At 42.0% G+C, this 24,305-nt stretch overlaps 1 protein-coding gene across 3 annotated transcripts; it reads left to right on the top strand.

Moving 5' to 3' along the window:
* Positions 1-438: 438 nt before the first annotated feature.
* On the top strand, positions 439-19,151 carry LOC125547389 (methyl-CpG-binding domain-containing protein 9-like). Of its 3 annotated transcripts, none has more exons than XM_087514437.1 (11): positions 439-527; positions 10,727-10,812; positions 11,129-11,451; positions 11,621-12,745; positions 12,859-13,533; positions 14,285-14,578; positions 15,292-15,627; positions 15,747-15,842; positions 16,408-16,917; positions 17,148-18,562; positions 18,756-19,151. In XM_087514437.1, exons 10-11 carry the CDS (start codon positions 17,390-17,392, stop codon positions 19,017-19,019), a joined length of 1,437 nt encoding a protein of 478 aa, XP_087370563.1. In that variant the 5' UTR covers positions 439-527; positions 10,727-10,812; positions 11,129-11,451; positions 11,621-12,745; positions 12,859-13,533; positions 14,285-14,578; positions 15,292-15,627; positions 15,747-15,842; positions 16,408-16,917; positions 17,148-17,389; the 3' UTR covers positions 19,020-19,151. The 3 variants fall into 3 exon arrangements, 2 of the variants coding, with proteins under 2 accessions (XP_087370563.1, XP_087370562.1); XM_087514436.1 differs by lacking the exon at positions 439-527 and adding an exon at positions 6,648-7,694; XR_015599215.1 differs by lacking the exons at positions 439-527; positions 18,756-19,151 and adding an exon at positions 867-7,694 and having other exon boundaries at positions 17,148-17,388.
* Positions 19,152-24,305: the final 5,154 nt, after the last annotated feature.

Raw genomic sequence — 24,305 nt, 5'->3', positions numbered from 1 at the left:
GCTGCTGCTACAGCCAGTGCGGCCGCGACCACCGCAGGTTCATGGCTGGATGTGCCGCCACCGCCGCCGGTTCTCCAATCGCCCAGTTTTGCTCCTCCGCCGCTGCCGCCGACGCCGTGGCCACCACAGCTCCCACCTCCCGCTAACGTGCAGGCTCAGCTGCTGCTCGCGCACCAAGCCCGTGGCATAGCGCTGGCGCACCAGCGTGGGGAATGGTGGAGGTCGGCCATTGCGGCCGCGCTCGCAGGTTCGTCGGTGGAGGTGCCGCCTCCAGCGCTAGCGCAGCACCCGGGAATAGCGGGGTGGGGCGGGAACCCGTGCGCGTTCTGCGGCCTCCCCGAGTTGCCCGGATCCACCGTAATTTGTGACGCCTGCGAACGCGGGTTCCATGGATCCTGCGTCCACGCCCTGCGTCCTCCGCCGGCCCTGCACACCCCTGGCGTGCGGGTGCCGCGGCCTCCGGTGGCCGTGAACGAGGACTGGATGTGCCCGGAATGTGCCGTCACCGTCCCAGACATCACCAGGCAGTTATGTCAGCTCCCTCTTGATAATTTACTTACGGTTTTACATCTGTTTTTGTTCAGCGATTTTTATATGTAGATCTAAGAAGTGCGTAGATTATTGTTGTTCATGCCGTCCGGAAGGAATTGCTTGACGGGAGTTCTTTCCGGATGGTAATGGTTATATCGATGGCTCATGTTTGGTTTGCTACTTCTTATGATTATTGATTAATTACACAGATGCACTTGCTGTCAACACAGCATATGAACCTGGTGTTTGGATTTTTTTGCTTTGCTTGACTGTTAATAACACTGTGCCCTGAATCACTTGCTTTAAAATGAATGCTATAATTAGCAATTGGTAGCAGTGGCTTTCTAAAGCATTAACTAGCAAGAGTCCAGCATGCATAGTGTCGCATCTTCTTTTAATTTAGTGGCCACACCGAGTAATTTGTGGTTTCTGCATGTTTTATCCCTGATATGCATGTAATTAGTAATTTGCCGCTGTCACCCTTTCACGGCAATGAGGGCATGCACAATGATAATTTTATTTTGTTCTAGTTGTGGCACTAATTTGATTTGTGTTTTTTTTGGGGGGTTGACTTGTGTTATTAGTTTATTGCACTGGAGCCCAATTGTGTTGCGCTGTATACCCAAGCCCAAAAACAAGCCCATGTTTTATCTTTAGGCCAGGCACCGTGAGTTGACCTAGCCTAGCAGTTCAGATCGATTCTGCGCCTGCAGCTGCGCTAGTCGATCGCGAGACGCCACAGAACGTACGCCATGATACCGAGCCCCGCCGTCTCAGCCCGTGTAGATCCTCCTGCCGCGGTACCGATGGATGCACCATGCCATCATCGAGTACACGAGCCCGGCGATCACCTAGTTTATATATTCCTCCAGCAACCGACCCACCCTGAAGGTATACCGCGCAGTTATTTTTCTTGTAGATTGCAGTATAACCTATAGTCTAAGTAACGGGCTGACTTACGACGCAACACAGTTGATTAACTTACAAATTAGATGTGCCTTCCTTTTTCTCCTGTCTTGCTAAAGCATGTCTAGATGTGTCCTAAGTATTGCACATCTAAGTTTTATGTCATTGATTTTCACGAAGACTCGTGTGGGTATTTTCTTTTTTTTTCCTTTTTCTCTTCTTTTTATGTTTGATTGAGTTACTTAGTTGTGCAACAACTAGGGCACTCGATGTGCCCTGGACAGACCCCAAGAAAAAAATTTAGATGTGTCTTTTAGTTTTGGGAGATGGGAGATGATTTATGACATTATTTGCTATACTTTTTTGAAAATAATAGCTACAGAGTTCACCCAGATTATATCACCATATTGATTGATGAGTTTGATAGTTGTAGAGCTAAATTCAATCCAATAGAAAATAAGAACTTTTTTTAAAAATAATTTTATTTTATTCTAGTTGTGGCGCTAATTTGATTTGTGTTACTAGTTTATTGAAGTGGGACACCTGCATGTTTGGGCCTTGATAGGTACATGCAGTTCAGCCTTAGGGAATTTTAAAATCACTATGACTTGCAAATCTGTACGATAGAAATTTGTAGCTGTTCATGTTTTCTTTCATTGTGAAGGCATCTTGATTGGTTTCTCTTGCATTGTTGCATGATATTACTGTCTGGTATTTTCCTTATTCAAAATTCTAGTGTGGAAATTTGAACTTTATCTTTAATGTGGATCATGAACTCTTTTGTGGGTTCTCTTTCGGTCCATTAAGTTTGTGGCTAGGTATCACTTAGTATGTTCCAGTAAAGTAATGAATCTACCGGGTTCACAAGAGAAGATGATTTGGATTAGTGTGATTAATTGGAGCATGGATCACTAGTAGTATAGTAGAAGGAAATGAAGCATCGGCGACGAAGGTGGCTGGCTACTGAGCTGCGGATGGAAATGGTAGATGGGGATTCCGCACAACAATGAGTTAGCTTTATTGATTGATTAGCGATAGTACAATGGATCGGAACAACTGGAATGCCACCAACAAAGAAAATCCATGATAAACCCAGAAGTTACATCAATGTCTTTAGATCTAATGTCTGATGTTTCTCCATGTCTTCGGTGACGAAACCACAAAAGGTCAAACCCGCACAAGCCAAGCCAACCTTATAGGTTTTGAAGAGCCACATGAGTTGCCTAGCTCAAGTGGTGAGAACCTATATGACCGAAAACACTGTGGTTAAGGGACACAACCCTTGCAAGGCAGGCTGCCAAACTGTTGCTCGGACGTACAACCAGTAGAAAAGGCGGAAAGCCCAAATTAATGAGCATTGAGAATCACTAGCTCTATGAGGTATATCATGTTGGTCACACTAGGTCGAGGATGGAGTTGGGAGACCACCATGGGGCCATCACAACCAAACACAAGACTAACAAAGAAGGCACCTAAACTCCTAGCGAGATATTGATCCTTACTTCCTAAGGCTAAATCGATTGTCGAAGGCGAGGGAAATTGGCGGAGATTGAAATGGTGGACGATTCATCCAACGTCTAGGGTTTTATCACGTCAATATCATGTACAAGGGACATGTGAGCACAAGATGATGCATACAACTTGTATGAAAGGCCCATCATGGAGAGAGATCAAGTATAGTGACTTGTGGTCGGATGCTTGTACCACCACTCTTCTTGACAAACCTTCCTCCACCATTAAAGTGTTATCTTCATCATCGTGTAAAGATTTTACTTGATAAGGAAACCCATGGTCGACGATTGTTCCAACACCAGCACCACAATTGGGCTTCATCACGGCTCTCCACCGGTGGTGCCGCCCATGAGGAAGAATGGTTTTGACATGTTTGTCAGGCCCGTGGATCAAGCTATAGTAGGAAGAATTGCCACCAATAGCAGTAGTTAGTGTTGATGCTACCAAATGTCAATGATGGCATAGGCTTACTGATGTATGGTAAGCGAGACAAAAAGAGGGCGGGTAGAGTGCTCACATGGTCGATGTACGAATACATTTTGTGTACCTCTAGCGCCACCTACCCATAGAACTAGTTCTTTTGTATTCACATAATCCAGAAATCTTTTTACAAGATTGAATTGTGTCTACATTGTAGTTGTGAGTAGATTTGTTACGAGTCACAACATTGTGAATGGTATCCCTAACCTCCCATGCACTACAATGTATGGGACATCACACACAAACATGTACATCGTCTTTCTGCTAGCATCTGTGCCTAACCTCTATCGCCATGGAAATCTATTTCGGTGCCTCTTATATACTTATCATCACGTCATTGCTCAAGATCAGTGGACACGACTCTTGTTGTTAGCTTTCTTTCTTCAGATTCAATATTGCCGGCCTTGACGCCTCGACCTTGCTACACAGTCTTTAGCTAGATCTCTAAAGGATCTTTTAGTTTGGCATGTCCATGGTTATTTGTTACTCCATCGAGTTCTTTTTTTCTCTTCAACTTCATCCAGAGCCACACAAATCTTTTCAATTTTCTTGTCTCCTTTAGCCAGTAATTTCTTGATTTGTCACAACCCTTCCTTATTTGACCAACTGCATTGAATCATTTCTGTTTCTTTCTTACCTATGGCCCATCCTAATTAGATCGAGCATGGCCCAACTCCAATCTCTTCCCTCGCCCGTGACTTGTTCCCGCCGATGTAACATTGCCCTTTTGGAATTTATCTATGACCTTCTATGCAGTCCGTGACCATTGCCGCGACTCAAAAATTGGCATCACCATGTTTCTACTTGTGGCTGCTACTACTAGTTTTAACAATTTTTGTTATTTTGCAATACCATGGGAACTCTTTCTGACACCTTACTTGTAGATGGTCATTTGTTCTAACTCCTTATAACTGTTTGATTTGAGATGTTAACCGATCTTTCTTTCTGTTGTTCGACCAACTACAAACATAGTTCTGATGTGTAAATGGAATCGTCGTTGTGTCTGAACACTAAAGAGCCATTAGGTACTTTCTGAAGGCTTAGAGTAACAAACTCTCAAGGTTTAAGACTGGTAATGTTTGATCACCAGTATTACTTGTATTTTGTGAGTTTAGCCATCACACAATTCAGCGCATCTTCATAGAAGTCCGAGTGGGACCTTCTACACATTTGATCGATGGTGATTCTCGGAGAGGTATACCATGGTATCCCCTTATATAGCAAATGGCATATATGTAAACCCATATGCGACAATTTCGCCACAAAAAGGGAGTTACCTTAGGCCATGTACGGAAGATGAACTAACCTCATATTGTGAGTCGTTGACCTACATCCCAAAGGACTCCCATATTGCAAGGTCTATGGGAATCCTCAGGATTGAGGGTATACTAGGTTTTCTCATGATCACAATTTTCCATATTTTGTGGATTGAAGATTTTACTATTTACCGATATCTTCATGGTGAACTTGCTAAGAGGCCATTCCTACATATGCAGAAGAGCCTATGCTTGAGCAAAACAACAATCAATGAAGTAAAATTATATCCCAAGGATACATTCTCTTCTCTTGACTTGTGCATCATCTTAATCAAGGCACAACCATGCAACTTGCACTGTATTAATTACCGCACGGTGAACGAAATACATAATTTCGTTGTGCTCACCATAGACTTTGTCATCAAGTCTCCTTGGAGCAAGTTGACAGCCAACAACAACAATATGGTGACAATACTCACCAGGGACACCTTCGAGAACATCAAACCACCTACAAGATGTCATGACCATATAGGAGGGTGTGGTGGAAACATTGGCCGTGATAAAGGAGCAACGGATGGCATTGTGTGATGTCGTGATGCCACCCTGCCACGAACACCCTCGGTGTTGGCGACAGTTGGACAGCCTTGCCCGCATTATGCCATTTGATCTTTTTTTTCATTGGTGCCTTCGCTAAAGAATAGGAAGTATGATATGATTTCATGATTAACTTCTTCACACCTTAGGGTGTTGCTCGTCATCGGGTGGCGTGGAGCATGATCCGTGACATGTAGCTTACAGGTGCAAGTGAAGTGTATTTGATCAGATACTGCTCAGACGAGGGTAGACTTGCAATACCCTATTCCACATTATTTTGTTGGATTCAGAAGCAGAGTGGTATACAGATGATGTCGGAGCTAGACTTGGCAGGGTAGCATAATGCCTCATTCCGAGAATAGACACAAGTAAATGGGTAATAAACACATGCGAAGAATATTTAAATGCCGGACAAAATTACAATAGTAAAGGGCATACATAACTACAATGTGATATATAACAATTAGAAGCACATAATAAACTCTATAAGGCAGTAAACTTCCACAAGTAAAACATTAGGAGTCAAGCACACCATGTCATAAATAAGTAACATTTGTATGACAAGTTTTTTTTATTGAAGTTCTATTCGCATTATCCTATTTAAGAGGGTTGGATAATCTCTCTAAAAGACTCCATAATCCTAATATCATCGGATATTATGAATAATATATCTAGTGTGTTGGGTTCGAAATCAGAGCAGATAGTCTGTATAGATGTAAAAGAATCTCTTACCATATCCTATCTATACATTGGATTCTGAAATGGTCCAGTTCGGTAATTATAAAAATCACATTCCCCTCGCATGTGGGTAACCACAATATCATCTCTTAGTTATGTTGCATTATGGGGTCACAAGCTATGGCCTAATGGAAATACAAATTGCATAGTTCCTCGCATGGTGCCAAAAGTTAGGTTTAGGGATTCAATATTTACTCCAAAAGCCACAACTCGTCTCCCTCCCGATCTTTCTTTCTGGTCTTCTCTACTCGAGTTCCTCTCGATCTCCTCTCACCACCATCTTAATCCCACGGTCGCCTCTGCATTCCCATGCTCCTAGCCGTTTTCACGTTGCCTAGATTCACAGTTGTTGCCCGTCTCGCTCCAATCAAGTTCATTCGGTAGTCACTCCTCTCAATCGGGCGTGATGGAAAGCCACTCTCGTGTGCCGCCGATTCTCCGCCCAACCCGTGCCCTTTTGGCCTGCCACACACTCCCGTCAGTTGTAAGAGGGTCTACAAGGTTAAGACTCGTTGTGATGGTTCTCTTCAGTGCTACAAGGCTCGTCTTATCGCTCGTGGCTTTCATCATGAGCATGGTCATGACTATGGGGAGACATTTTCTCATGTGGCACACGTGACAACAGTTCGCATCCTTGTCATGGCTTCTGTTTGCCACTAGTTTGTCTCTCAACTTGATGTCAAGAATGCCTTTCTTAATGCATGGTGAGTTGTGCGAGGTCTGTATACAGCCACTATCAGTGTATTCTGTTCTTGACAACATGGTATGTCATCTTCGTCGCTCTCTTTAAGGCTTTAAGCAAGCCCCATGTGCTTGGTGTGAGTGTTTCACCTCAGTAGTCGCTGCTATTGGTTTCTTGGTGAGTGCTCATGATCCTGCACTTTTTTTCCACCTTCCATCTCATGTCATCAACTGCAGCCAATCCCTAGGATTGAGGGATCCTTGGTTAGCTGCCTAATTATCTTTTCTGTGCTTTGTGGACTGATATCTTTCCAAGTCAGGTTGTTGACGATGCCAAATGCTGATCCATGTACAATGTGTTTGATGGCAAGAAATGAAGGTTGACTACATTCAGTTGTGGCAAAGAAGGATGTTGGAGCAGTGGGAGGCCCTTCCATTATTGTTAGAGCCATTGTTGTTGCCGTCGGTTGGTGGTGTGGTAGTCCAATTCCTCTCTCTCTCTCTTAGCTAGTTAGATCTTTCTCCACCTTGAAAGCCCTCGCCAAACTTTGATGCTCACTGGAGAAGATGATTCTCATCTAAAGAGAGTCATAGCCGGCATTATGGTACTGCGGCAATGAACAATACAAAATTTGGCATCTACGGTGCTAATTGCATAATAGTGCACTATTTCCGAGCTAAAAGTTGTAGTGTTATAGCGTTGTAGCGTCATGCAAAAATCTGAAACAGAGAAAACAACAGCCCAGCGGCCCAAAAACACCCCTTGGCAGGCGACAGCCCATACTCCACTCATTCTCAGTGTCAGACCTAACCAATGAGGCAATGTTACCCTAGTCCGCATCCCCCCTTCCCAGTTCCCACCCGAGCTTTGAGCGATGGCGGCAGCGTCTTCTCACGAGGGGCAAAGGCGGCGGCTATCTCCAGCTTGACTCCAGCCAACACAGGAAGGGCTGATGTCAGCCACGCCATCGGCAACGGCGGCAAGTCAGCCACCAGGTAACACTTTCCTCTACTGTTTCCACGGTTTCACCTCGCTGAGCTCCTCCTGATGCTGCTTGCTCATGCGCATGCGCGTGCTCCTCCTCTTTGATGCATCTGCCACGGGAAGGAGACGAGGGGGTGTGGCCATGGAGGAGATGGGGAGCACACGGTGTAGGGGACGTCAGGGCCAACGAATCCTAGGCCAGTCTTGGCGGATCTGACTGCCGGCTTGACGAATCGAGCGGGTGTCGTGGTCGCTTCCGGTCTGCAGGGGATGGAGAGAAAATAGGGAAGAGAGGGGGGCGGGTTCAAACTAAATTTTAAAATTGGATCGATGGCACTGGCTGACTTTGTGCTTCCACTCAAATAGATTTTGCCTCATATTTGACATTATATATATATATATATTCTATTTTTGTGCAAAACACTATTTTCAAATATAGCACCCTATAATCTGGAGAAGGGCGGTGCTAAATCTTGTAGCACGCTATTTTTTTCATTGGACTATTGTCATTTTTGGCTGACCGGCCAATAGAGGGTCAACTTTATGAATTCTCATGATAGAAACTCCCTTTTCTGAATCCGAATTTGTTCTGGGATGAAATAAGCAAATCATACTACAGTGGATTCTGCTGGATATTGAATTGCCTTCTTTAATGGCTCACTACTGGATCTGACTTTGGATCTCTCGGATAGTATTCATCCTGTTTCCAGTCCTGTGCGCGGAGAGTGCTGTGGGGATGGAGTTGGGCATCCAGTAATTGAGCTCTCTACACGACCGGCTTGCTTTTCTTCTGTTTAATTCTTGTGGAGAAGAGTATAATGCAGTACCTCTCCGAAGTAGTTCCTAATACGGTGGCAAACATCAATTGCATGGACCACACCACCTCTGCTGTCCCTCAGCCTATTGCAGTCATGATTTCCTTGAATCTTGTGTGTGTGTGTGTGTGGGGGGGGGGGGGAGCTGGCCAAATTTGAGTGCCAGCGTGGGCACCAAAGTTGTAAGGTGACTCCACCGGCGTTCACAATTACAGAATTTCTAAAGAACATACCGCTTGGTGGTACTATGAAATTTCTGTGACTGTTTTTACTGTCAAATGGGAGCATGCACTTTGATAAGAAAACTTAGCTCTAATGTTTTGCATTATGAATTCAAATTTCAAATTCTTGTATGGAAATTTCTTTTGGGTTTGATATTAACATGATTTCCTTTCTCACTGAAAACTGTTGGGTTTCCTGCCAGGCTTATTAATCCTGGGGTCTGCCCCTGTGTATTTGATAATCTTGGAATATTACAACCATGTGCACATCCTTAGTGAGGAATAAAGATTTTGAATAAAAGTAAAAAAAATAGGCAGGCATAAATTATATGAAACATATTTCTGTTAAGGTAGAAGGGGCATCCATTAACCAAGTTATGTATTGAAAACCCACTAATCATCTATCCTATTCTTCTTTTAGCATGACAACTCTCACATGGCTGCAAATTTTCTTGATCAGTTCATACGCATTTTACCCAACTGTTAGCAAATGATGCCTTTCCTTTATTAAAGCATTTCAATATCATATACATCATATAAGATTATGCAAGCATTTGTGAAAACATGCACTGCTTAGTGATTCTGGCCTGACTTGAAGTGTAGGTTAGGGTGCATTGATGTTATGGATTTAGTCCTTTCCTATTCTGGTTGTGTTATTCCATAAATATTGGAAGGATGGTCTCCTTTGGAGACTGGATCATGGTCTGTCAAATTGCTTGGTTCTTATATTTTGAAAAGATATATTTCACACTAAATTTATAGAGAAAGAATGCCTTTCGGAAAGTAACGTTCTATGCTTTCGATCATGAACCCTCACGCATGCCCTTTTTTGCAATTTCTTGTCTATTTATTTTGATATCACATTTAGATTCACATAAAGAGAATGGCTTATGTACTTAGAAAAATTGCTCAACCAGGTGTCCCTATACCAAATTGTTCTACTTTACTTTATGATATATACAGACAAGTCTCTCTCCTTGGAGGAGGTGGTGCTGGGGGAGGGGGGGGGGGGGCGGTGCGGAGGGCTCTGAGCTCTAGAATTTTGAACTTTTGTTAAGTGTTATACCTGCATCAGACCATCAAAGTTTGCTTTATTTATTCCTGGCTATTAGTTCTGGTACATGCATAGATTCTGTACAATTTCCCCACCTTGTTTGGTCTATATTCTTGTCACATATTATTTGGTGAACCTTTCTCTTGAGTTCATGGACAAAATTGCCCCAGTGTTCATTGTTTCCTTTAGCAGATCTTTTGATCTTCTTAAATCCACATATTGGTTGTGAAATTGCTGCAGCCAACTAGATAACTGCAGTATAACTTCAAAATCAAACATGATTTGAAGCTAACTATTTCTATTTTCAGCCCACAATGTTTAGTACAATGTTAACATATTGGTCGTTCTGTACAATGTTTAGTTATGTTGATGATTGTTATTCTGTACCTTTAGTGATTATTATGGAGTTGAATTTTCCTAATCGAGTTTTCTTTGCAAATCAGTGTGTTAAGAAGCTTATAACCATAGCAGGTGAATAGGTTGTGCCGCCAATAATTCTCAGTAGTACTGCAAACTAAATTGTAGAACAATCAGATCATTATTGTCCTTTCATTGTTTTAGACTACTTTTATGTGCTATGCTGAAGAGAATAAGCGCTGAAAGCGTGCTTGCATTTTCTATAGCTGGTTCATTGTGTTACACAGCAGTGCTTTCATTTATTGTACATGATGCTCGCTGTTTAATTGTCAAGTGGTTATTGTTTTGACTACTCTTGAAAGATCTGTTCGAAGTAAAAACCTTTTGATTTGTTGAAATTCTGCTTTTTGCAAAGAAAAGTGAAGCTACAAGTAACTTGTGGCAGCTATTTAGCGATAAACTTTATAAATTGGACTGTTTTGGGGTGCTCTGAAATAATAGTATCAGAAATGTTATAGGAAGTTTTCTAATAACCTTTGTTGTACAGACATTGTCATCACAAGAGAGTTAATATTTTGTTTTGGTCCTCCTCGCAGAGTAAGTGTTGCTGATGGAGCTCATTTGACTGAATTGGCTACTCCACATTTTGAGGGGCTGCAGTTGAATAATACAACTCCTTTTGGTAAGGATATTAGAGCAATCATATGTACTGCAAGAGAGATTTATTTGCTTTTTTTTGATATTTTTCCATGCTTTCTTAGACAGCAATTGGTTGTCCTAACCATCAAAATCAACTTCTGCTTGCCCCCATGTTCAGTGCATGTGTGGCCACTTAGGCGTACTATGTGTTTATCCATAAACGGAAATTTAATTCCAGTTCCAAAAAATTATGGTTCCTGCTACCGTTTGAAGCTATAGCCGTCTGGTCTCTAAAGTAACTATTGACCATCATTGGTGGTGCATCTTATAATAATCCACTTCTGGCTATCATGTTGCAGATGGGAATCACTTTATGCCAGCATTTGGTCTTCCTCATTGTTTTAACATGAGACAACAATTTCCTCCTGTGGATCAAAATTTCATTGCTTATGGAAACATAGAACAGAGCTCCAATAATACATGCTGCAGGAGAAGAGATTTTCCACAAAAATCAGCATTTCGCAAGTTTTCTGAGAAGCACGAGTTTGGAAGTTCCAGTACTTTTATGGAGCCATCATTTTTTACGAAAGCAACAGACTGGAGTCGTAAAGAAGAAAGAAATCTACCAAAGCCTCCAAAATTTCTTGCGGAAAATTGCAACCGTCAAGCATATCATGGCAGTGTGAGTATCTCATTACCTGTTTCATATTCGTATTCTTCATCCAGTGTCCATTTTAGATGTTATTGTTTCCCACTGCTACAGCCTTTGTATTCTTATACTGCAGTTCTTTTATCTTACGTTCACTTCGCGCTGATTTTGATAACACTGCTTTTTTGTGTTGTTACTCTAGGTTGGCCTACCTGTTCAATATCAAGATTTCTTTATAACTAGCTTGGGAGAAATCGATAAACAGGCAAGCTACCACAATTGCCATCAGATATGGCCAGTTGGTTTTACATCTTATTGGCATGATAGAGTCACTGGTTCACTGTTTGAGTGTGAGGTGTGTGATGGAGGGAGTTTTGCGCCTTTGTTTAAGGTCAGAAGGTTACCATGTTCAGTGTTCCCCCTTCCAGAAGCCTCGACCATTCTCTCTCAGAATGGTGCAAGAAAGGCCGCTGAAACAAAGGAAAGTAGCAGCTTTATTGGAGATACTGCTAATGATATGGATGATGATCTTTATATGATGATCGATAGTCCCTCTGAGACTAAACAAGATTTTCTATCATGTCTTACCAATGATACGGAGGATAAAAGGACTTCTTTGGGTTGCAATGATGTACAGAGTTCAAATATGATGTCGCAAATACTACCTTCAAATTCTGAGAATATTCCACCAAGTAAAGAAGCCAATATTAATGACCAAATTGGTGAGTTTACATTTGAAGGAACATCATCCTCTTCAGTATGGGGGATGATTTCTTCTGCTATGGTGGAAGCTTGTGAAAAAATGTACAAGGAACATGGGCATCTGGTATTCTCATGCACACACAACAGCGAATATCATTTATTAAACAAGGGGAGTGGATGTCAGAACTTTGATGGTCCTTACGCTCCCTTAACTAGATTTTGCTCATCCAATGGCCCCAGTATACCACGAGTTACAGAAAAGAAGAATGATGTGGAATCTACTTATACATTACTGAAGAATTGGTTATACCATGATAGAATTGGGCTTGATTTGGAATTTGTTCAAGAAATTGTGGAGTCTCTTCCTAGATCCAGGTCTTGCGTAAACTAACAGTTCTTGTGCAATAGGGCAGAATTTCATTCTTCTGTAACAGTTGCAAGTGGTTTACTTTTATCTGTGTATAAAGATGGTCAAAGTAATGGGGATACGCCATATGGTAGACATGGTGGGGTGACTGGGCTACACGATCATGCTCAGCCCAGCGGTTCTAGCATCCGCAAGCTACCTCCGGGACGTCCTATTAGCCATAAGCTTCAACCAGAATCGGCAGCAGATGTTTTCCAGGTAGCTCTTCACATATTTGTCACTGTTTCTGCTATTTGAGAAACACATCTTTACAAAGTTGTGCATTTCCTTTTTATTCTTGCATCCATCTTCTCATTCAAATTTTCTTGCAGATATGGGAGTTCTTGGGGCGCTTTGCTGAAATCATTGATCTCAAAGATGTGCCTTCATATGAACAATTAGAAGATGACCTTGCTGACCCATGGCCAATTTGTGCAAGTCAGAAAGAAACACTGTCAAAGGGCTTTCAGGAATGTAGGGATTACTCTTCACCAATGAATTCCCCTGCTGATGCTTCAATATCACATTCAAATAGTGAATCTGGTCTCTCCAATAACGAAGAGATTGTGTCTGTATTTATTCCTGTTGAAACTTCCTCTATGAAGGAAGCGCGTCTAGATAAATTGGCAGCCCAGACACTTGGGAGGTGCACTGGTACAGTATTGCCCAGGGTTCATCTTGCACTCATTAGGGTTCTTTTTGGTGAGGTGTTATCAAAGCTCAACATTGACCCCAAAGATTCAAAACCCAGGCGCGGGAGAAAGAAGGACACTGAGAGCCTTGTTTCAGCAAAGGAATTTAACTTTGATATGCTAACTGCTAACAAGTTGACTTGGCCAGAGTTGGCTAGAAGGTATATGTTAGCTATTTCTTCCATAAAGGGGTGCATGGATGTGTCAGATATTTCCAGTCGAGAAGGGGTGAAGTTATTCCGCTGCCTACACGGTGATGGTGGCGTCCTGTGCGGAGCAGTACCTGGGGTTGCCGGCATGGAGAAGGATGCCCTGGTAAGCATTTTACTTCTACAATTAGCTGAACCTTGTGATTCATTTGGATCATTCCTTCCTTTCCTTCTTCAATCAGACATGAGTTGTAGTCTTTAGCTTGTTGTATGCTATGGTTATTTGCTATCTGTTTTTAGATTTTTCTTTAACTTTTTATTTCTTTTTATTAATATTTGCTTTGATTCGAACCCTGTATAATTATATTATACACGTTAACTCTACATAATAGTATGTTTCTATGTTGTTTCCATGAGGGACATAACACATATCCCTGTTTTATCCTGCTTAGGAAAAAACCTTGGTTTTTTGGGTTACCTGTCACCATCAGTCTTGCTTTCTATTTTATAGGGTAAAACAACAGGGAATGCCATTACTCTGTATTTATATTTATTTCGTACTAGTAGTAAAAAGAGGTATGTACAAGCCTAGCAAGGCGAGTATAATCAGTTACAAGACTGCCCATTTGTTTTTCTCTATGATATTTTTCAAAGCTTTTCTGTGGAGACACGATTCTTGGTTTTGCTTATTTGGCTGGAGATATCTTGACTACATTGATTCCTTGTCCAGCTGTGTGATATTTTGATAATATCGAATACAATTTATAAGGATGTTGTGTTACATTCGTTGTATGATTTATCTATAGTGTTTTGTTCACCCACTAAGAGATATTTAAATTTCCCGTGTTCTTATTTTAGACGATGGTAAATTTCATGTGTATTTTTGCTGCACTGTAATTATTGTCTTGTATTTTCAGCTGCTTCTGGAGGCGGAGAATTTGATATGCAGTTCTCTACCAAGTGAAGGAAACAAGGTTTTTATGATGAATTACAAGTATTCTGCTGAGGTGCCTATTGCTGATAATAGAACATTGCCAGATTGGGTAGAAGCACTAGAGCCTATGAGAAAATTACCGACAAATGTGGGAACGAGAATTAGAAATTGTGTTTATGAAGCTTTGGGCCGAAAACCACCAGAATGGGCAAGGAAAATTTTGGAACATTCGATAAGTAAAGAGGTCTACAAGGCTAATGCATCTGGACGAACCAAGGTTAGTAATGCTCCTGCAGGCTGCAGTCATTGTATTATTGCTGTTCCAGACTGCGTTTATTTTCCTTTTTCTGGCTTTGACCTGCTCTCAGGCCCTTATAAAAATCTTTTTATTGATAGATCGAGCTGCAATGCTTATGGTGTTTTTCTCTTAAAAAGTAACAAGTTGCTAAAATAAAAGTATGAGTTTGTATTAGTTTATGTTTTAGTACCGTTTGTTGTTTGGGTTGCAGTCTAGATTGCAACTCCTCATGTATTTGCCCTTGGCCGTCAATACAAATGCATAAATTCTAGTTTCTAGTTCCCCTAACACTTGTTTTGTTTTACTGTTTTATGTGATGAAGTATTCTATCCCTTTAAAAGGATGACAGGAATGGTTGTAGAATTTTTCTTGAAACCTTGGAAACCAGTCAGCTGATGTATTTTTATATTTACATGTTTTTTTAGCCTGAGCAGGAAACTTCGGTTAACATGAACTTGCTGTCAGCCTCGCATTTTAACCAAAGTTTTACTATACACTATAACTACCAGAAGAGGAGTCAGTGCATAGCACGGCCATGCTTATGTTGTATTTGAAGAAATGTATTCGCTCGCCACCTGATTAGACTTATTCTTTGCCATGATACTTTTGTCTATCTTCTATTTAATTTGAGGACCCTTGTGACTAGGGGACTATTTGAAAATACACTAAAAGATTATTTTGCCTTGTTGCAGAAAGCTGTTTTATCTGTGTTGTCAGAGGCACGCCGTGTAACAGTGCCACAAAAACCTGAAAACCCAAGAAATGAAAGGAAAACTATTTCCATCTCAGAGGTTATCTTGAAGAAGTGTCGTATTGCTCTGCGCCATGCCATTTCCTCAGATGAATATAAGATCTTGGGGAATCTGCTTGGAACTATTCTAGTGAACTCTAATGACTATGAGGATGAGGGCATCCTTGGATTTTCTGGTATGGTGCCACGCCCTTTGGACTTCCGCACAATTGATATAAGGTTGGCTATGGGTGCTTACTGTGGATCTTGGGAGACTTTTTTTGAGGATGTGCAAGAGGTACGCATGGGATATTTTCTCAGATTTTCCATGGATGACTTCATGTGCCTGCAAATACTCCTACTGTTAGCTTGTGCACAAACTAGAAAAATTTGCTGATCTGTTATGTTTACCTACAGGTAATCCGTAATCTGTATGCTGCATGTGCCAATCGAACAGATATAGTGGAAATGGTTGCAGAATTCTCTAAGAGTTTTGAATTGTATAAGACAGAGGTTTGTTATCCCTTTCTGTATGGTAGTTTACCTGCTTCGAACACCTACTTTTCAACTGGTTAAAGGACATTTTTAGCAAATTGTGTCTTTTGATTGCAGAACACCTCCGTATTTCCTTGTTGTTTGTGCAATACTTGACTACCAATTTTCAGTTAAGGAAAACATAGTTTGAACAATACCCATGTGCCGGTTCCTTTCTTTTTTTTGCTTGTCATACGATGTGAAATATTCTGAGTATACCCATGTGCTACTCAATTGCAGTAACTGTATATGTTTAAATAGTTACATGTTCAAATGTTCAGTGCTGCATATCTGCTCTCCCAAGGTTAGGACAGGATATGCTGATTCCAGAATTTCATTTCACCTGCGTTTATGATCAAGATAACATTGCAACTAGGAAAAAATGGCTCACTTATTTAGCTTTATACCATCTCATTGGGATTACCTATGCTGATTTGAGTATATATTAGCTTACTGTTAAATTTACTGTTTACTAAGTTATATTATTTCCAAGGATTTAAGTAAACCTTTTGGCTTTTCTGTTCTTTTTACATGACTGGTGCAGGTGCTTGACCTTGTTCAGAGATTTGATTGTTACCTCTCTAATGAGAATACTGGTTCAGAAATCCATGAGGAGCTACATGATATTCTGACTGCAGCGACCAAATTACCTAAAGCTCCATGGGAGGTGGGTATTTGCAAAGTATGTGGCATTGATAGAGACGATCACGTTGTTCTCTTGTGTGATGACTGCGACGCAGAGTACCATACTTATTGCCTGAATCCACCACTAGCTCATATACCACGAGAAGACTGGTTCTGCCCATCATGCATGTTAAAGCCAGAGAGATCACATCTTGACCAGGGTGCTCAGGATTTTAAGCGACAACGAAAAGGAGCAGAGTCTCATGCATTTCACGGCAAACCATCATGCATGTCAGCTCAAAGGAAATCACATCTTGACCAGGGTGTTCAGGATTTGAAACCACAGCAGAAAGGAACCTATCATGACATGCTTATTAAGTTAGCTGCAGCAGTGACACAAAAGGAGTACTGGGAGCTTAGCACACAAGAGGTATGGTTTTCTCTTCTATGTTTCAAGTAAATATCTCTATTGTTTAATGTTTGGAAGTTTAAGTTCTTTGTGTATTGCAAATTTCCTCGTATTCCTTTATATGATTTTACTTGGACAAATCATCTTTTCTCTAGTATTTTACGGTATACCTAATAATTTCTCTGAGTGCTGATTTTCATAGTGGACAAAGTGACAACCTACATTGTCTAACATTTATCTTCAAAATGCAGAGAATAGATATGCTGAAATTTCTTTGTGATGAAATGCTCAACACAGTCCTGATAAGAGAACATATAGGAAAATGTCCAGATAAGTTCAATGATCTCCAGAAGAAGTTTTATGCTTTGAATTATGAATTGAAGGATTTGAAAGATAAGGAGGAAATGAGGACTTCATATGGTGAAATGGATACTTATCGGACCAGATTTCAAAAGTGCAGGAGTCAATTGGCACAGTAGAGTCGGAGCTTAATATGGCATCCCTGAGAAGAGATTTTCTGGGAAAGGATTCCTTGGGTCGACTGTACTGGGTGTTAGGACGCTCTGGTAAACGTCCTTTACTGGTCGCTGGTGGGTCTACTTCTGATTGTAAAGGGTGGAATTCTGCATCTGCCATTGTTTATGAATCGGATGAAGAAATCCGTAGCCTTGTTGACTGGCTAAGGGAATACGATCCAAGGGAGAAGGAGCTGAAACGAGCTATCCAGCAGTGGCAGTGGCAGCGGCTGAGGCATCTTAATCACCAGCTGGGTAATTTTGTTCTCAGTGATCCTCCAGTATCATCCAAGGGGTCGTCGAACAGCAGCGAGCAGCAGCTTATGGAACTTCCCAGTACCAAGGCTGCAGCAATTTTGGGGAAAACATGCCGCTGCGACTGCTTAGAGCCTATATGGCCAGCTCAACATCACTGCACAGCATGTCACGAGACTTACTTCACATCAACGGAGTATGAAGATCATGCTGGAAAGTGCAATGGACATGTCAACAAGGAGAAGGATTCTGTTCATCCTAGCCCCACCTCTGACTCCACAAAACCGATGAAGTCATGCCCTTATAACTTTGAAGAGATTTGCAGAAAATTTGCCACCAATGATTCAAACAAGGAGATAGTGAAGGATATTGGACTTATTGGATCAAACGGAGTTCCGTCTTTTGTCCCTTCGCGTGCAGCTTTTATTGATCCTCCAGTCATTCTGAATAAAAACGAAAAGCAAGATGACATCCCAAATGATGATTGGGTTTCCAACTCCTTAGTGGAATGCCAGGCAATGTCTGCACAAAAGTTAGGGCAGGAGAGGTCCAATTCTGCGCAAAATTGTCCTGCAGGTAGTACTTCCTGTGATGAAAATGTGTCAAAATCTAAGGAGCCAGCCCCTGATACTGACACTACTTCCAGTGACGAAGCAGCATCTTCTGCAACAGACAAGCCAACAACAAGATTGCTAGCTGTTAACGGTGGCTTGGTTCCGGAGTCATCATTGAGGCCTGTTACAGGAAGAAACTCACATATCCTAAAGCAACAGAAGATAAATTTGCTTGATATAGATGCAGCGCTGCCCGAGGAAGCTTTGAGAGCCTCAAAGTCTCAACAAATGCGAAGGCGTTCATGGCGTGCTTTCGTCAAACATGCAGAATCAATATCCAAGGTGAGTTCATCATCTATTTATTCACCTTAATTTGTGCCACACAAAAAAAAAATATACTAGTCTTTATTATTTTTGTGCCTGTCCATTATATTAAAAGCTCTCTAACATCATCATCTCCATACAAATAAATGCTTGAGAGGGCTGTTATTAGCCACTGTACTGATTAACCGTATCTATTCTGTGCCTCTTCCAGATGGTATTGGCGACCAGCATGTTGGAGAGAGTGATTAAATCCGAGTTCTTGAAGAATGATTGGTGGTACTGGTCCTCCTTCACAGTAGCTATCAAGACCTCAACTGTATCCTCGCTCGCTCTCAGGATTTACACTCTCGACGACTGTATCATGTACACCAAGGAGCCTAACACCGTGGCGCCGGCTGACAGTACAAAGATTGTGAACAGGGGGGGGGGGGGGGGGGGGGGGGAGGGGAAAGAGCCAGAACCATCAGCGTCATAATTTGCGTCGCTCGATCTATTGTATACCCCAAACTTAGATGTTCCGCGGACAATTCAACAATAATGTGACGCTGTGGTGACAGAGATGGTATAGACAGAGTCTTTGGTTATTATGTGGTCCCTTGAGGCTTTAGAGCCAAGCTTTGATTCTGGTGTTCCTGCAAGGGTGCAACCTTGGCCGTTCATTTTAATAAGTCAAATTTGCCAGACTACTAGTAAGATACCCGTGCTACTACGCTACGGGATCACATTAAGAAAATGGAACAACATAAGTACAAAGTCAAATGTAGTACGTACTGAGATTTTCGTTTGAGAGAAGGTTAGGATTTAACCACATCAAAAAAGAGTACAAAATGTACAATGACGCTACAAACACCATAAATTTAAATGAAGCCACACACCTGCTGCATTATAACTACATCCAACTTTAGCCAACACATGTGCAAAACTATTACTAGCAAACAATGGAGCAGGCGTTTCCAGATTCGCAGCAACTACAGTGGCAGGTGGCCGTGTGCTCCGGTGTGGAGGAGACCCAACTGGTGACGGCAGCAACAACCATAGAGGATGACCTCTGAGACGAGCCGGCGACGGGGCGAGAAGTGTTGTCGACAGGTGCGGCGTCGTAGAGGAGGAACGACAGGCGATGGAAGTGACGGCACGAAAGAGAGTATAGGGAGAGGCTGGATAAAGTGAGGAGTTGGACAACAGATGATGGATTGTCGGAGGAGGGCCGCTGTTGGGTGACCGCTGCCCAGGGAGAGAAAAAGGCAAGCGGAGGAGGGTTTCGTCGATTGTGTGGAGTATATTGGAGCAGCCATGGAGTGATGTTGATTCAAAAGTTGCAATTGGAGGAGAGGCGGCTGCTGGACTGTATTGGGGAGCCATTGGGGAAGAAACGACAATGGCCAAGAGTAGCGGCGGCTTGGTGGAGGTCGTGAGCAAAAGAACTTTTTTTCCCCAAAAACTGAGCCGATAGGATATATTAAACGACATCGGAGATTGCTTGCTAGCTTGCTGCGAGCACGTTGATGAGATTACCGCCCCAGAAGTAGCTGAACCACTGGTGCTACGTGCAGTGGCTCTCACCCACGAGGAAGGCTTTCCAAGGGACGTTTTCCAGTCAGATTGATTATCCGTTATCCAGAGAAACAATGCTTCTACGGTTGATCACTCGCCGGTGGGGCTCATCAGTGATATCAAGGAGTTGGCGTCATTCTTGTCGTCCATTCGCTTTAGTCATGTAAATCGTTTGTGGATTGTCGCAGCACATATTCTAGTTAGATCATCTGAGTCCTTCAATAACTCTATTTTTCATGTAACCCCAGATTGTAACCGGGAGGCATTTTCTTGATTATCCTTGATCAATAAAGCGCGATATTCCTCAAAAAGAAAACTTATGAGATTGACCAGCACAAGAAAGTATCGCATGGAAACTCAGTGGAAACGTTGAAACTGATGTCCGATTGGTATCCAGATCAATCAAGTTCAGCTCAGACGATGAGCTCTGGCCTGAAAGTTCATCTCGACTCCTCGGACTTGCTTGCTCCTCGGGCCAACTTACAGTGGCTCGGTTCTCATCCTCGGGCACTGAGATTTAGAGCTGGATAGGTAAATCATCTATGCATCTTGATTAACCCACAGTGGCCGTATGCATCGCCCAGATGCAGAGGCCGGGGGTCATCCTCCTTTTCTTAAAACAAAAATTTGATTAACCCACGAGTTTATATACTTCTTCCCTCGATTTAGTCTGCCCACTAGATTTGTAGTAGATGTGGGTACAGGTTACTTGATCTAACAGCCAGGGATGAGACGAAGGGAATGACAGCAGTGGAGCAGAACAAACGGCTGGGTCACACAAATGTCAGTTTTCATCAGTTAGATATATCAGAATTCTTCCGTCGATTTTGTTCAGGTTACTCGAGTTTTATTGTCACTCGGTTAATCCCTCTCATATAGAATCACAAGTTGTATTCCAAATTCATGAAACAAGCAGTTGCATTGCATTACAGGCTACTCGAGGTTTATTGTTGTTCGGTCAATCCATCCATGCCATATAGAATTAGAAGTCGCATCACAAATTTGTGAAACAAGCATTACATCGGGTTAATCCTAGTTACATATCGTTACTCTAGGTTCTGTAGCAGAAACAAGGGGTTGCATCACATATCAGTGATTATAAAATCGATCTGGGCATCAATTGTTCTTGTTTGCAAGCACCACCTTTGACCAAAACCTTGCAAGCAGCCTTCTGTTGGAGCTCTTCAGCAATGAGCGCCGTTTTGTGCTTGGCTTGGTCATCTATATAGCAAATGATTCAATCAGTTAGACATCCATCACTTGGGTAATAAACACTTTTACCACTTGTCTAACACTAGTAACGATAGCAAGCAAGTACAACTAATTCGTGAATATATAGATCAAAGTATAGCAGATTATATTTAGCTGTACAAACAGAACAAACAACTCTGTCCAGGTTGAGACTCGTGATCTAGTTCATTTAGAATATTCTTCAAAAAATTGCAAATGTTTAAGTGCAATGTCTGAACTGATAGCACATCACTTTGCTAAACGAAAATTGTAAATGACAGAGAAAAATAAGTATTTTTTTTTAGAAAAGGAGGTTGAACCCCCGGCCTCTGCATCAATCGATGCATGCAGCCATCTTTATTAATTATTCCACAAAGGTCTGACAAGAACATACATCAAATCACCTGGAGCCACCACTCACACCTACAAATTCGATAATGAGGAGTGCTCTCACTCTCCATATCTATAACCAGTGTCGTCGCCGATCCATCCACATAACGTATCGGGACTAACAGCCGGTGCAACAGACCTAAAGCGCACACCACATGCACACGTTTTACAAGCCGCCATCTTCATCGGACCATTGACCCATCTTCAGGAGATAGCTCCGCATCATCCTTGCCAGTCCGGACATCCATCGACGCCACCACGGCGCCCAACGGCGCCACCGCCCTGCGCTCGTCCGTCCAAACGCGAAGACTCTGGAAGATCTGTCATGCGTAGCACCTGCCAACCAAACATAATTCAGCGTAACACCTGTCAGCCAGGCATGACTTGACAACTCCACCGAAGCTCCGTGCAAGACGGAGCCGCTCACTACAAGAAATATGTCAACTTATGACCACCATCAATCGATGCATGCAGCCATCTTTATTAATTATTCCACAAAGGTCTGACAAGAACATAAATCAAATCACCCGGAGCCACCACTCACACCTACAAATTCGATAATGAGGAGTGCTCTCACTCTCCATATCTATAACCAGTGTCGTCGCCGATCCATCCACATAACGTATCGGGACTAACAGCCGGTGCAACAGACCTAAAGCGCACACCACATGCACACGTTTTACAAGCCGCCATCTTCATCGGACCATTGACCCATCTTCAGGAGATAGCTCCGCATCATCCTTGCCAGTCCGGACATCCATCGACGCCACCACGGCGCCCAACGGCGCCACCGCCCTGCGCTCGTCCGTCCAAACGCGAAGACTCTGGAAGATCTGTCATGCGTAGCACCTGCCAACCAAACATGATTCAGCGTAACACCTGTCAGCCAGGCATGACTTGACAACTCCACCGAAGCTCCGTGCAAGACGGAGCCGCTCACTACAAGAAATATGTCAACTTATGACCACCACTATTGGTCACTGAAAGGTCACAAATTTCCATTTATGACCTTTTTGTGACCAAAAACATAAGGTCAAAAGCTGGGCGTCGTAAACTGACTATAGCGACCTTTAACAAAAGGTCGTTGATCCTATGACCTTCTGTTTTGGTCGCTAGCTCTCTCCCCAGGCCATGTCGGATCCGACGTGGCAATCTGACGTGGCAAAATTGCGACCAATTGAAAAGGTCAAAAATTAGAATCGGCCCGGTCCATTTCGGTGCTTTAGATGGGCCGAGCCCATTAATTCAGCCTTTTTAATATATATATATATATATATATATATATATATATATATACTCGGCCTTTCTGCGGTCCATTTAATTTTTTTAAATTTTTTAAGATGTTTTTCCTTTCATTTTTTTGTCCAATATTGTTTGGGCTAAGGCCTCTTCTAGCCCATCAATATTTTCAGCCCACTAATTCAAAGGACTGGACACCAGAGAAATAATTCAGTTTTTTTCAGTTTTGCTATCAAAGCAACATTTGTTTCACTATACAATCATACATCATTTCTTGCAGTTACATCATTTGAAGCAGCAACTAAAAGATTGTCATCTATAACAAACGACAGCCAGTCAAAAGAAAGATCACTATCACAGCTCCAGCGACTACTTATACACTACAAGTTCCACTTATGTGCAAACCTACAAGAAGGCCATGCTTCCGATTAGATTTGGTTGCATCACTTCCAGTTTGCTAACGGCATGTCTCCAGCAGCACATCTCATTCCATCACAGCAGTAGCAACCTGTAGAAAAAACAGATACACACAAGTTTAATTTGCTGCATAATCATGGACAAGTCACACAAAATTTCAGTAAACTATAGATGCTCAAATTTTTAGTGAACTTTGCATAATTTTGCATAAATATTACTACTGTAGCAGCAATTTGTATAATTTTGCAAACTTACAACACTGACCCAATAAAATGAATTCCTAATTCTAGTTTAGTTCAGAAAAGAAAAAGAACAGACACTTCCAGTTTGTATAATCTGAAATTGAACACTAAAATTTAAGAATGAAAAGATGATTGAACACTGAAAGAGGTTAGCAAGTTGCTTGTTGGTTTCATCACAAGTACCAGGAGTATTTTTAAACCTACGCAAGTCATTTTTTTTAAACCTACGCAAGTACCAGGAGTATTTCACTCCTTTCTAGTGCAAGTACACAAAATTTGTTTGAGTAGCAAATCTAGGAGTACTGGAGAACTCCGAGTTAAATGTACTCAAAGCAACCACCAAAATCTCACAATACCGGTCGTTAACTAGACACGTTATATAGACAATTAGGATGCATGCAATAAACATACAGAAGTTATATAGAGCAGCAACAATGGCATCACAGTTGAGTTGCCAGACCAAAACAAAGCCATGTATGTATGTAACAAAATCAGCCAAACTGAATATGCATCATCAGCTGATTAAAAGTAGTGGATAATAGTATAGTTCATCAACTGATATGGGCAGCTAGCCAAGTTTCCCAATGGGAGTACCAACATAGCAGCAATAAAAATAACAGAAAATTAAAATATAAGTGTGGCAGCGCATAGAACATTTGCTAGAAAAAACATGATTCCACCTTGTTTTA

The sequence above is a fragment of the Triticum urartu genome, chromosome 3A, assembly GCF_056163025.1.
Source record: "Triticum urartu cultivar PI428250 chromosome 3A, HENAU_Tu73, whole genome shotgun sequence".
NCBI lineage: Eukaryota > Viridiplantae > Streptophyta > Magnoliopsida > Poales > Poaceae > Triticum > Triticum urartu.
The sequence above is the reverse complement of the archived record's forward strand: the minus strand, read 5'-3'. Positions and strand labels throughout refer to the sequence as shown.

Coding starts and splice junctions, on each gene's coding strand:
- LOC125547389 (XM_087514437.1), top strand. CDS start 17,390: ATGGCATCCCTGAGAAGAGATTTTCTGGGAAAGGATTCCTTGGGTCGA. Junction 18,563..18,755: donor ATGCAGAATCAATATCCAAG/GTGAGTTCATCA, acceptor TGCCTCTTCCAG/ATGGTATTGGCGACCAGCAT.